At 51.9% G+C, this 11,641-nt stretch overlaps 2 protein-coding genes across 6 annotated transcripts; both read left to right on the top strand.

The window, feature by feature from the left end:
- The first annotated feature begins 27 nt into the window (after nt 1-27).
- On the top strand, nt 28-4,493 carry egg (SET domain bifurcated histone lysine methyltransferase eggless). The gene is made up of 8 exons (XM_017074874.4): nt 28-1,175; nt 1,236-1,353; nt 1,410-1,699; nt 1,755-2,010; nt 2,068-2,573; nt 2,630-3,391; nt 3,453-4,154; nt 4,226-4,493. Exons 1-8 carry the CDS (start codon nt 120-122, stop codon nt 4,430-4,432), a joined length of 3,897 nt encoding a protein of 1,298 aa, XP_016930363.2. The 5' UTR covers nt 28-119; the 3' UTR covers nt 4,433-4,493.
- A 284-nt stretch (nt 4,494-4,777) lies between these two features.
- On the top strand, nt 4,778-11,612 carry Eps-15 (Epidermal growth factor receptor pathway substrate clone 15). Of its 5 annotated transcripts, none has more exons than XM_017073348.4 (12): nt 4,778-5,136; nt 5,227-5,463; nt 5,536-6,305; nt 6,364-6,685; nt 6,747-6,836; nt 7,045-7,107; nt 7,261-7,458; nt 7,515-7,958; nt 8,020-8,208; nt 8,267-8,335; nt 10,259-10,529; nt 10,591-11,612. In XM_017073348.4, exons 1-12 carry the CDS (start codon nt 5,071-5,073, stop codon nt 11,280-11,282), a joined length of 3,411 nt encoding a protein of 1,136 aa, XP_016928837.2. In that variant the 5' UTR covers nt 4,778-5,070; the 3' UTR covers nt 11,283-11,612. The 5 variants fall into 5 exon arrangements, with proteins under 5 accessions (XP_016928837.2, XP_016928835.2, XP_016928838.2 ...); XM_017073346.4 differs by having other exon boundaries at nt 9,896-10,529; XM_017073349.4 differs by lacking the exon at nt 7,045-7,107.
- The last annotated feature ends 29 nt before the right edge of the window (nt 11,613-11,641 follow it).

The following is an 11,641-nucleotide window of genomic DNA, read 5'->3' as shown; positions in this document are numbered from 1 at the left end:
ACTCTTCTTCTTTCTGCCGCCAAACACTAGTGTTGGAAAATTATTCGCAAATTGTAATTTTCGCTTGCTTGGTTTCTAGATTAATTTATGTTTTTAAATAATTAAATTGAAATAAAAGCATGTCCGCGGAGTCTTCAGCCATGGACTGTGCCGAGAGCAGTGTAAACCAAGTGGAGGTTGTGCCAGAGGCACTTGTGGAGGAAGAAAAACAAGCCGGGTCACCGGCGGTAGGAGCAAAAAGTGTAGATTCTACTGTGCCGGCGGAAATTGAAGGAAAAGTTGCAGAGGATGTGGAAATGCAGGACCTGACCCTCGAGGATCCAGCTCCCAGTGACCCAACGGAGGCAGCCGCATCAGTCACTGAAGAGCCAAAGGAGGAGGCCAAGGAAGTGGAGGAAATTAAGGAGGGGGGCAAGGATGCCAAGGAGGCTACGGAAAGTATCAGTATCGATATTGCCAGCAGTCCAGTGCCCGAGGATGAACCACAAGATGCAGAAAAAGATTCCGATAAGCCTCCTCTGGAAGTGGATTCGGACAGCAGTGTGGAGCTCATCGAGAGTCCTGTTAAGTCCCCCTCCGAAAGTGCGGGAGATCGGCCCAAATCAGATGATGTGGATGCAACTACAGAAACCAAGGGCAAGGAGGCTGAGGACCTGGCTGACAGCAGCATTGAACTGATCAGCAGTCCCACATCAGAGAGTTCTCCCGAAAAAGATGGAGAAACCAAGGAGCACGGAGATCAGAAGGAGAATCAAGAAGAGCAGGAGCCCAAGGAGAAAACAGAGGCTCCCATCATGGAAGTAGACCAGGAGGTTCCTATTAAACCCACCACAGATCAATCTGGCGATACAGCTGGAGAGGAGGAGTCCAAAAAATCCACTCCCATGGAAATCGAACCGCAATCCAGTGCACTCAAAAAAGATGACATCCTAGAGGTGGAGCTAGAGAAGGCCACTGCTCCAAAAGCCCCAGAGGAAGAGCTGCTAAATGAGCTTCCTTCGGATGGAGACATCTTCTACGGCAAGGACTGTGTCAACTGCAACTGCCAGAAGCTTCACAAGCAGTTCGTGCTGACCAGCATGGGAACACTGAATTTCTACAAGGTGCAGCGAAAGAGATCCAAGCAGCAGTTCCTCTGCATGGGATGCCACGACACCGCCATGGACTTGTATGAGGTCAAGTAGGCCGCTAAAATTCTGAAGTTTATTTAATAACCTGGTCTTCTTTGATTTTAGGAGTATGCAGGCCATTTGGTGGAAAAACAGCCGTTGCTGCTGAAGGATTTTCAACAGGATCACGCCGACTTTGTGGCTCTGGACAGCAGCGACGATGAGGAGGATGAGAAACAGCCAGGTGAGACGGCTAAATCAAATGTCCTACAATCCACTAACGCTTAATATTGCCGACAGATCAATCGGAATTGTCTAAAAACCAGCTGCGGTTGATTGAGGATGAGCTGGAGGATGCCATCAATAGTGTGCTGAACAGAGTGGAGTTTCAGAACCAGATTTCCTGGTCCAAGACTATTCTCCAGGCCAAGGCGGACCACTTGGAGCAACAGATGGCACTGGCAGATGCGGAACTCGAAAAGGTCCAGAGCACCGCGGACAAGATGCACTGCGCCCTGTACAATTCCTGCCCGGTGGTTCACAAAAATTTGCCCGCTCTCGAGATCGAGACTAGTGTGAGTGACTTTGTGGTAAGTCTTGTGGATGATTTAGATTTTCCCCTTTTAATGCCACTATTTACTCCAGCAACAAGTGCCGCCAGCTGGCGAAATAGTGCGTCCGCCAATCCAATTGGGCGAGACCTACTACGCTGTGAAGAACAAAGCCATCGCCAGCTGGGTGTCCATCAAGGTGATCGAGTTTTCCGAGAGCACCTCCATCAACGGCAACACCATGAAGAGCTACAAGATCAGGTACCTTAACACGCCGTACCAGATGATGAAGACGGTGACGGCAAAGCACATTGCCTACTTTGAGCCACCGCCAGTGCGGCTGACCATTGGTTAGTGACCGGTGAACTTGTTTTTTCAGCCATCAACTCATCCTTCCTTTGTTCTAGGTACTCGTGTAATCGCTTTCTTCGACGGCACCACTTTATCGCGGGGCAAGGAGAAGGGCGTGGTGCAGAGCGCCTTCTATCCAGGCATCATCGCCGAACCGCTGAAGCAGGCAAACCGCTTCCGCTACCTCATATTCTACGACGATGGCTACACACAGTATGTGCCGCATCGAGATGTCCGCCTTGTTTGCCAGGCATCCGAGAAGGTATGGGAGGACGTACACGCCGGTTCACGGGATTTTATCCAGAAGTATGTGGAGAAGTACTCCGTGGATAGGCCCATGGTGCAGTGCACACGCGGTCAGAGCATGAACACCGAGTCGAACGGCACCTGGCTGTACGCCCGAGTCATCGACATCGACTGCAGCTTGGTTCTGATGCAGTTCGAGGGCGACAAGAACCACACGGAGTGGATCTACAGGGGTTCCTTGCGCTTGGGCCCCGTCTTCAAGGAAACCCAGAACACCATGAACAGTTCCAGCTCACAGCAGATGCGTGTTCCTAGGGTGAGAGTCGGGGAAAGTCATTCGCTGGGCACCACTATAATCTATTGCCTTTCCAGCGCACGGAGCCCTTCATCCGCTACACCAAGGAGATGGAGTCCAGCAGCCAGGTGAACCAGGAGATGCGGGCCATTGCCCGTAAGAGCAGCTCCTCCGGGCAGAATGTGGCATCCGCAACACCCGCATCCTCCCCAGCCACCTCCACGGGAGGACGCAGTACGGCCAGTACTAGCGCCAGTTCCAGTGCCAGTGCCGTGAAGCACCTCAACAACTCTACCATCTACGTGGACGATGAGAACAGACCCAAAGGCCATGTGGTGTACTTCACCGCCAAGCGGAATCTGCCTCCCAAAATGTACAAGAGCCACGAGTGCAACCCCAACTGCCTGTTTAAGATCGTGCACCGCCTCGATAGCTACAGTCCTCTGGCTAAGCCCCTGCTCTCCGGTTGGGAGCGACTTGTAATGCGCCAGAAGACGAAGAAGTGCGTGGTGTACAGGGGACCGTGTGGAAAGAGTTTGCGCAACCTGGCCGAGGTTCACATGTATCTGCGTTCCACCGAGAACGTGCTAAACGTGGACAATTTTGACTTTACGCCCGATTTAAAGTGTCTGGCAGAGTATTCTATCGACCCCTCCATCGTGAAAGACCAGGACATATCAAAGGGGCAGGAAAAGATGGCCATTCCGCTGGTAAACTACTACGACAACACACTGCCGCCACCCTGCACCTACGCCAAACAGCGCATCCCCACGGAGGGGGTGCACTTGAATCTGGACGAAGAGTTCCTGCTGTGCTGCGACTGCGAGGATGACTGTTCGGTAAGATGGTACTTCTTTTTTGCCCTAGTCCACATTGTAATCTTTCTGGTTCCCCCCTCAGGACAAATCCAGATGCGCCTGCTGGCAGCTCACCGTGGCGGGCGTGAGGTACTGCAACCCAAAGAAGCCCATCGAGGAGATCGGCTACCAGTACAAGCGGCTTCATGAGCACGTGCCCACCGGCATCTACGAGTGCAACTCGCGCTGCAAGTGCAAGAAGAACTGCCTTAACAGGGTGGTGCAGTTCTCGCTGGAGATGAAGCTGCAGGTGTTCAAGACCTCCAATCGGGGATGGGGCCTGCGCTGCGTGAACGACATCCCCAAGGGCGCCTTCATCTGCATCTACGCCGGCCATCTGCTCACAGAGACGATGGCCAACGAGGGCGGCCAGGACGCCGGTGACGAATACTTTGCCGATTTGGATTACATCGAGGTGGCGGAACAACTCAAGGAGGGGTACGAGTCGGAGGTGGACCACTCTGAGCCAGATCCGGAGGACGACAATGGCGGGCCCGATGCCGAGGACGACGACGACTTTCGGCCAAACTACCACTACCAGCGCAAGATCAAGCGTACCTCCAGAAGCAACTCCACGCAGAGCAGCGAGTTGGACTCGCAGGAGCGTGCGGTGATCAACTTTAACCCCAACGCCGATCTTGACGAGACGGTGCGCGAGAACTCAGTGCGGAGGCTTTTTGGCAAGGACGAGGCGCCGTATATTATGGATGCCAAGACGACGGGCAACCTGGGACGGTATTTCAACGTGAGTTGGATTATGGATTGCCTTGTTTTCGTTATTTCTAACTATCTGTTGACGCTCTCCTCTTCTCCCAGCACTCTTGCAACCCCAATCTCTTCGTGCAGAACGTGTTTGTGGACACCCATGACCTGCGATTCCCCTGGGTGGCATTCTTCTCGGCCTCGCACATCCGCTCCGGCACGGAGCTGACCTGGAACTACAACTACGAGGTGGGCGTGGTGCCCGGCAAGGTGCTGTATTGCCAGTGCGGCGCCCCCAACTGTCGCATTCGTTTGCTCTAAGTCCAAAACTAAGTTCAATCTCAAAGTGAAAATTCCCCATTAAAAACCATTTAAAATCCAAGTTTGAATAGTAACGGTTATTGGGTCACCCTGTTTGGAAAGTTCTAGTAGATTTGATTATTTTACTGTTATTTTGAGGGTTCTTTTAAATTACGAAGCACTCTTGTTGAGCTGTATATAAACACTAAAAGCTGGTCTTGAATAAAAACATTAACAAGCGTTCGCAAATTTAAAAATGAGAAATCTGACATCTGCAAATTAACGGTATATTTGGTATTTTATAGAAATTAAAATGGTATGCAGTGGATTAATTTCCCTACGAGCGGTATTTTTAATCGTTACCCGCGCGGTCACACTACCAATTTTAGCAAAAAAATTTAGGCGTTTTAAAATTCGAGAGCATCTAAATTCGGGGCCACAATGCGCCAAGCTTACATTTAAGAGGCTGCAAGCTAGCGTCGTCCCGTCGCAGGTGCACCGGTGCACACGAGGCAGCTCGGGATTCCGCCAACCGCTGACTAAGGCACATCCGCCCGCGGGTGAAAAATCGATTTGGTGATAACAGGGGCTTACGCTTACGCGTTTTCGCACTGCTAGTCGTAGTCGAGTGGCCAGTGGACACCACACCAGAGCGCATCATGAATGTGGACTTTGCAAAGGTGTGCAGCAAGCACATAGGCGTGTACGAGGCCTACTACAAACAGGTATGCGCCACGCCCCCAGCCCCCGCCCAGAGGGGCGGCTTTCGCTGGGTATCCACCCACCCACGACCCACCCCCTATTGATTTTTGCAGATTGACCCCAAAGCCACCGGGGCAATCGAGGCCATGACGGCAGCCAAGTTTCTAAAGAAGTCGGGCCTCAGCGACGTGGTGCTGAGCAGGATCTGGGACCTGTCCGACCCGAACGGCAAGGGCTACCTGGACAAGCCGGGCTTCTTTGTGGCCCTCAAGTTGGTGTCGCTGTCGCAGGCGGGGCAGGTGGCCAACATGAACAACATCTACCTGGAAACTGCCAACCCGCCGAAGGTGGTGAGTAATCCAAGTCGTCCCCCCGAAATGGGCAAGACAAGCTGTGATACATCATCGATCAATCATCGCCAGGGTGAACTACCAAAAACGATGCCGTCGCGCATCCAGACGGTGCCGGTGTCCAGCGGCGGAGTGACCAACGGGGACTGGTCCATCGGGGTGATCGACCGTCTCAAGTACGAGCAGCTCTTCGAGTCGCTGAATCCCCACAACGGCATGCTGCCGGGCAACAAGGTCAAGGGCGTGCTGATGGACTCCAAGCTGCCCATGAACATACTAGGCACCATCTGGGACTTGGCCGACCAGGACAAGGACGGCAACCTGGACAAACACGAGTTCTTGGTGGCCATGCACCTGGTCTACCAGACGCTGCAGAAGCGCACCATTCCCAGCGTCTTGCCACCCGAGCTGCGGAAGCCTGGAGGCGCAGGACCGCCTCCCAAGCCCGCCATGCCCCCACCTCCGTCGGCTGCTGCCATGCCTCGTGCTCCCAGCGGCGAGGGATTCGGCGATGGCGGCTTCGTGGCCAACTTCCCCAAGGACATCGCCCCTCCGGCGGCCATTCCTCCGCTTCCGGTGGCCGTGCCGCCCATGACGCGCATTCCCCCGGTTGGCGCAGTTAGCTCCCAGCCGCTGATCCAGACGGATCCGCTGATACCAATCGGTGCTCCGCCCTCCGTGACGGCTAACGCCGACTGGGTGGTCACCCCGGCAGAGCTGAAGCGCTTCGAGGAGATCTTCCGGCAGTCGGATCTGGATAAGGACGGCCTTGTCTCCGGCCTCGAGGTGAAAGACATCTTCATTAAGTCGGGTATACCGCAGCGCACTCTAGCGGACATCTGGTAAGGATTTCCTCCTTTCAGGTTGGAGTATACCAACTAACTCATCCTTCCTTTGCAGGGCCCTCTGTGACACCAATCAGTCTGGCAAGCTGACTGTAGACCAATTCGCTCTTGCTATGTGGTTCGTGGAGCGAAAGCAGCGCGGCGTGGATCCGCCCCATGTGCTCAACGCCAATATGGTGCCGCCCTCGATGCGTGCCACAGTGTCTGGAGTAGATTTGCAGCCGCAGGAGGTGAAGCCTACTTACTCGAACCCGGAGCTGGAGATGATCTCCAAAGAGATTGAGGAGTTGGCCCGCGAGCGGCGGGTCCTGGAGACGGAGATTGCCCAGAAGGAGGCGGATGTGCGCGTGAAGAACGGCGAAGTGCGCAGTCTGCAGGTAAGTTTACTGGAAAGCATATGCTAGGAGCTAAATAATAATAAAATTCCTTTTCCCACAGAGTGAATTGGACACACTTACCGCCACGCTGAAGCAGCTGGAGAACCAGCGAGGAGAGGCCCAGAAACGACTGGACGACCTGCAGGCTCAAGTAGTTATTTGCATGATTCTCCGGGTGCTTTCGGCCACAGCGCCACTGCTTACCTTTTGCTTGCTCCTGGGCTTACGTTTTACTTTTAATTTAAATACCAACTTTGGTTTCCTTTCTTTATCATGTTCCCCCGACACTCTGTTAACAATTGGCTAAACCCATACTAAACCGGTGAATGCACTTACACTTACAATTATGATCACATAAGGTTAGCCACAATACGGCCGTGCTGGCCAACGTAAGTCTTGACATATCGCGCACCAACGATCAGGTTTGTTTCAGTTTCTCATGATTTCTGTATATATTTGCTTTGTGTTCCGTACTCGTTCATGTGTTTTGTGTTTTATGTTTTGGCCTAAGTGTTGTGCAAAATCGCCGGATATAATGGCCTCTTTATTGATCTTGATTCTATGGTTGCTTGCAGGTGACCAAGATTCGTGACCAGTGCCACATGCAGGAGGAGACCATCAACGAGCAAGAGGGAGAGCTTAACGCCAAGCGCTCGGAGCTGCAGAAGCTCAAGGACGAGGAGACGTCGCTGCAGAAGGAGTACGACGACAACAATCGCGAGCTATCGAAGCTAACCAACCACCTGCAGGCCACCCAGCTGCAAATCAGCTCGGTAAGATTGACGATACTTTATTAGAGCCAGAGATTAAAGTAACCATCCATTTCAAGGTTCGATCGATGGTCACCCAACTGTTGGAGACGCAGCGCCAGATGACCGACGCTCTTCTCATCTGCCGGGCTGCCATGGAGAACCAGAACGCCGAGCTCGTCTCCGAGTACCAGCTGAAGATCGAGCCGGACTTTGATGAGGCGCGCAAGACGTTGACCAAGGAGGTGCAGCTGCCAAAGGACGATCCCTTCGAGGAGAACAACAGCGGGGCCGCTAATCAGGCTACCAACGGCTTTGGCAGCGATCCTTTCTCTGGTCAGCAGGCCAGCAAGCCGGCCATCTCTACCGGCTTCGATGACAGCTTCAACATGAGCTCGGGCTTCGATAGTGGCTTCGATGCCTTTGGTCAGAGCGGAGCGAGCTCAGCATTTGGCCAGACCCAGCGGGATCCCTTCGGCTCGGATGCCTTTGCGGCCAACAAGAGCAGTGCTGTTACTCCAGATGTGAGAATTTTATTGAAGACCTTGAAATTCGGAGATTATTTAATAATTTAATCTCACACAGCCCGGAAAGGATGACTTCGGCAGCGATCCGTTTGCCGCCCTGCACGCGCCAACTGGCAAAGGTCAGGTGCTCAGTCCCAACGCGCAGAAGTCGGGCCCGCCGCCCAGACCGGAGTCTCCTAGTCCAGCATTGCCGCCAAAGAAGTCCAAGGTGCCGCCCCCACGACCAGCGCCACCCCGAGCAGCCCAGGTAAGATGAGCTATAATCTCTGTTGAATGTAGAGATGTTAAATGTGTATCTTTCACAGCCTACGGGTGGTTTTGGAAGCGGCGGCGGCGGAGGAGGATTCGCCGACTTTGAAGACTTCGACAATAAGGTTGGTACCCCACAATTCAGTGTCCGGTGGGATCGGTGGTAATGCATGCGCCCCGCACCCGTACCTAATCCTTGGTTATACGTTTATTATCACTAACCCTTCCTGAGTTTTGTAGAAATAAACCACCTTGAAGCACACTTCCAGACCGTAGTATTATGATTTTTGATTTGTATTTGAGTTGTAGCCTCTTTGGTTTGCCATTAGAAGTAGTTAAAGCCGGAGTAACCACCACCCCCGATCACCTCACCACCCCGAAACCATACACATCCCGTAGCTTTTGCCTTGGTGCCGTTGCCGTTGCCGTTTGAAACTAACCGTCTGGTCTCTCATCTCTGCAATTCTCTATTTTCAGTGAACATCTTAAGATAACCCATTCTATATACGATATATACCAGTACTAACACACATACTCAGTTAATGAATGGCCTCCTCTAGCAGCATAACGAAACAAATCAATTTGAGCGTACAAAGCTATTTGCAGCAGCATATTAACGTACATATATCAGTCACGGTGCATGGTATATTATCTAGAGGACGCAGCATTATCGTTCATGCCTAATTAGCTAAATGTACTAAATCAATTCAATCGAAACTCAACCAAAACTCAAACCAATTTCAAGCGTTACGTATCGTGTTATAAATGTAGTCACAAAATCAAAGCAGGCAGCAAACGGAAGAGAGTTCTAATCGATCGATTCCCGATGTTGTGCCGATGTATTGTATTAACCTATTATTATTACTACTATGGGTTCCCCGATGTATTATCCCGGTTGGTTTTTGAGTTAAACGCGAGAGAACTCTGTAAGGAATTTAATGCAAGTTGTTTGTTGTTTCTGCATATGCGAATACTAAAGTTTAAAGCAATTATACAGCCGTACTATATTACCAGCATTTTACACACGAGCCACACATTCAGATATTGATGTAACTGCCGCGAAAGTTCGAATTTTATGGGGCGAGCGAATCGGACTGCCCACTACTATTTACCGAGAAGCGTTACCTTTTCCACTCAGCTTTTAGGGCCGTGTAGAGTTCCCCAGTCTAGCCAGCAGTTCGCGCTTGAGGGGGAGTCGGTCCCCACTCAACTATATCAAAGTACTTATATATATATAATTGCCAGACCTCGATTACTATAGCCACACACACTCGTACGAACACCCACACCGAAACTGACAAGCTTCCGTGCATTGATTTACCGAGAATTCATATTCCGTGCATAAATACATACTTATAGAGAGAACTTTTAGAGAAGCCCCCATCCTAACAGTTCCCAACAAAAATGTAACACACACAACGTTTTGCATTATTAATAAAGATATCTATGTTCGACATCATTCAACGTAAGCTCGATGAGGTTATTTTGATAGGGAGTTCTCTGGCTCTGGGTTCTGGTCATGATCCTACACAAATCCCACTTGCTTGATCGCTTTCGTTGGCCTTGTATGATTTCGGTTCCCCCTTTTGTCGTTATCTTTTTCAACCCGCTTAATTTGATTTCGTTTTAATTTAATTCTGTTTCATTTCACGTCTATTCCCCCATCACCCAATGCACCCACACAGCTCCACAACATTCCAAGCACGCCCTCGACCACGCCCTTGTCCCTGCCCCCGCCCACGCTGCCGCCCCCGATTTCGGTCACCAGTGGATCGTCGTTGTTGGACAGCTTCTCGCTGTTCGACGATCCCGGCCAGATCCGCAGCCAGGCGGCCAGCACGCCCAACCCCACGCCCACCGTACACACCCTGCTCCCACCATCTACATCCACGCCAGCAGTCCCATCCCCGGTATTAGCATCTCTATCGGCATCACCAGCGGGATTGGTAGCGGGAGCGGGCGGAGTTCCTCCTAGTAGCACCACCACCATCACCACCGCCCCCAGCTCGAATAACCAGCATTTGTCGCGTTCCAATACACCGCTGCAGAATCAGAGCACGACGGGATTGGGATTGGGATTGGCGCCGAAAGCGGGAGCCAGTGTGTTCGAGGCCTTTGGAGAGAGTGTCAGCCAAAAGGCACCGACGCCTGGACTCATCACTGGACCCACCGACTTCAAGGACGATCCGTTTAAGGACTACCGCTACGAGGATCCCTTCAGCATCAAGGATCCCTTTGCCGATGACGAAGAGGAGGAGCCATCTGGAGTTAAGGGAGCTGAGCAGAAGAAGAACTTTGCCGAGGACTTCAGCTCGGATGGTGAGTTCAATGTCTGGTTGCTCTGGATATCCCTCTAATCCATCCATTTTCATTTACGCAGATGAGATGGGAATCGCAGCCAAAACTTTAAGCAACATTGTGAACAACAATAGCAGTAAGCCCAAGGTGGCTACGCCCCTGAACAACGACTTCCTGCAGCAGTTCGACGCCTTTAACCTGAACTCGAGTCCAGCGCCCTCGCACCACTCGAGCACTTCGCATCACTCCACCTCCAAGCCGAACCACCAGAAGTCTCAGACGGCGCTGGACACATTCGCTGACTTCGATGACTTTGCCGCCACTGGGGGATTGGGATCTGGATCTGGATCTGGGCTGGGAACGACGACCACAGCCACTAGCAATACAAAACTCAACGATTCCTTCTTCGATGCATTTAACGACAACTTCACTGTGAGCCAAAACGCAGTGGTGGCCACTGGTCTGGTCGATCAAAAGAAGGCCTTCGACGCCTTCAACGACAACTTCGAGGATCACTTCAAGACGGGCAACGACAACTTTGCCAAGTTCGAGGCCTTCGAGGCACACAACTTCTCGAGTGACTTCGGGAACACATCCTTCGAGGCGACGGCGGCCAAAGGCACGGCCAAGGAGCAGCAGAACGGGCAGGTGGCCAAGAAGAAGGATCACGGCAAGGAGCCGGTCAAGGACAAGTTCGCGGCGGACTACTCAAAGCCGGAGAGCTTCGATGCGGATCTGGAGGAGGCGCTCAAGCGCAGCGTGCTGGACAACTAGGTGCTTTGATTGAGCCACGAGATATATGTATCTCCAATGACACATGCAATGTACTCTCTATTCGCACTCGATCCGATCTATAGTGTTAATGCCTCATTTCGATCAAGACGCCGTGGGATCATATATGTAGCTCCCCATGGTATTTACTCCGTACTCCTCGTGCTCAAGGATCCCGGCGAATAGAGAATTCCAACGGAGCCGCATCTGGTATTACAAGCTACATGCTATACACAATTATAAATACAATTCCGCGTAATCACATACTCGTAGAGCCTAATTATGTTGCGATTTAACCTGTACCAAAACCCTATGAATAAACGTACGAAAGAACATCATCGTTGTGGAGAGCGGGAGAGAGT

The sequence above is a fragment of the Drosophila suzukii genome, chromosome 2R (assembly GCF_043229965.1).
Source record: "Drosophila suzukii chromosome 2R, CBGP_Dsuzu_IsoJpt1.0, whole genome shotgun sequence".
Taxonomy (NCBI): domain Eukaryota; kingdom Metazoa; phylum Arthropoda; class Insecta; order Diptera; family Drosophilidae; genus Drosophila; species Drosophila suzukii.
This window is presented reverse-complemented; position numbering and strand designations above follow the sequence as displayed.

Excerpts from the sequence above, each read along its gene's own strand:
- egg (XM_017074874.4), top strand. The coding sequence starts at position 120 with ATGTCCGCGGAGTCTTCAGCCATGGACTGTGCCGAGAGCAGTGTAAAC. Across the intron at positions 1,354-1,409 it reads GGAGGATGAGAAACAGCCAG|ATCAATCGGAATTGTCTAAA; the intron begins GTGAGACGGCTA and ends TATTGCCGACAG. Across the intron at positions 4,155-4,225 it reads ACCTGGGACGGTATTTCAAC|CACTCTTGCAACCCCAATCT; the intron begins GTGAGTTGGATT and ends CTCTTCTCCCAG.
- Eps-15 (XM_017073346.4), top strand. The coding sequence starts at position 5,071 with ATGAATGTGGACTTTGCAAAGGTGTGCAGCAAGCACATAGGCGTGTAC. Across the intron at positions 6,306-6,363 it reads CGCACTCTAGCGGACATCTG|GGCCCTCTGTGACACCAATC; the intron begins GTAAGGATTTCC and ends CTTCCTTTGCAG. Across the intron at positions 7,108-7,260 it reads TATCGCGCACCAACGATCAG|GTGACCAAGATTCGTGACCA; the intron begins GTTTGTTTCAGT and ends GGTTGCTTGCAG.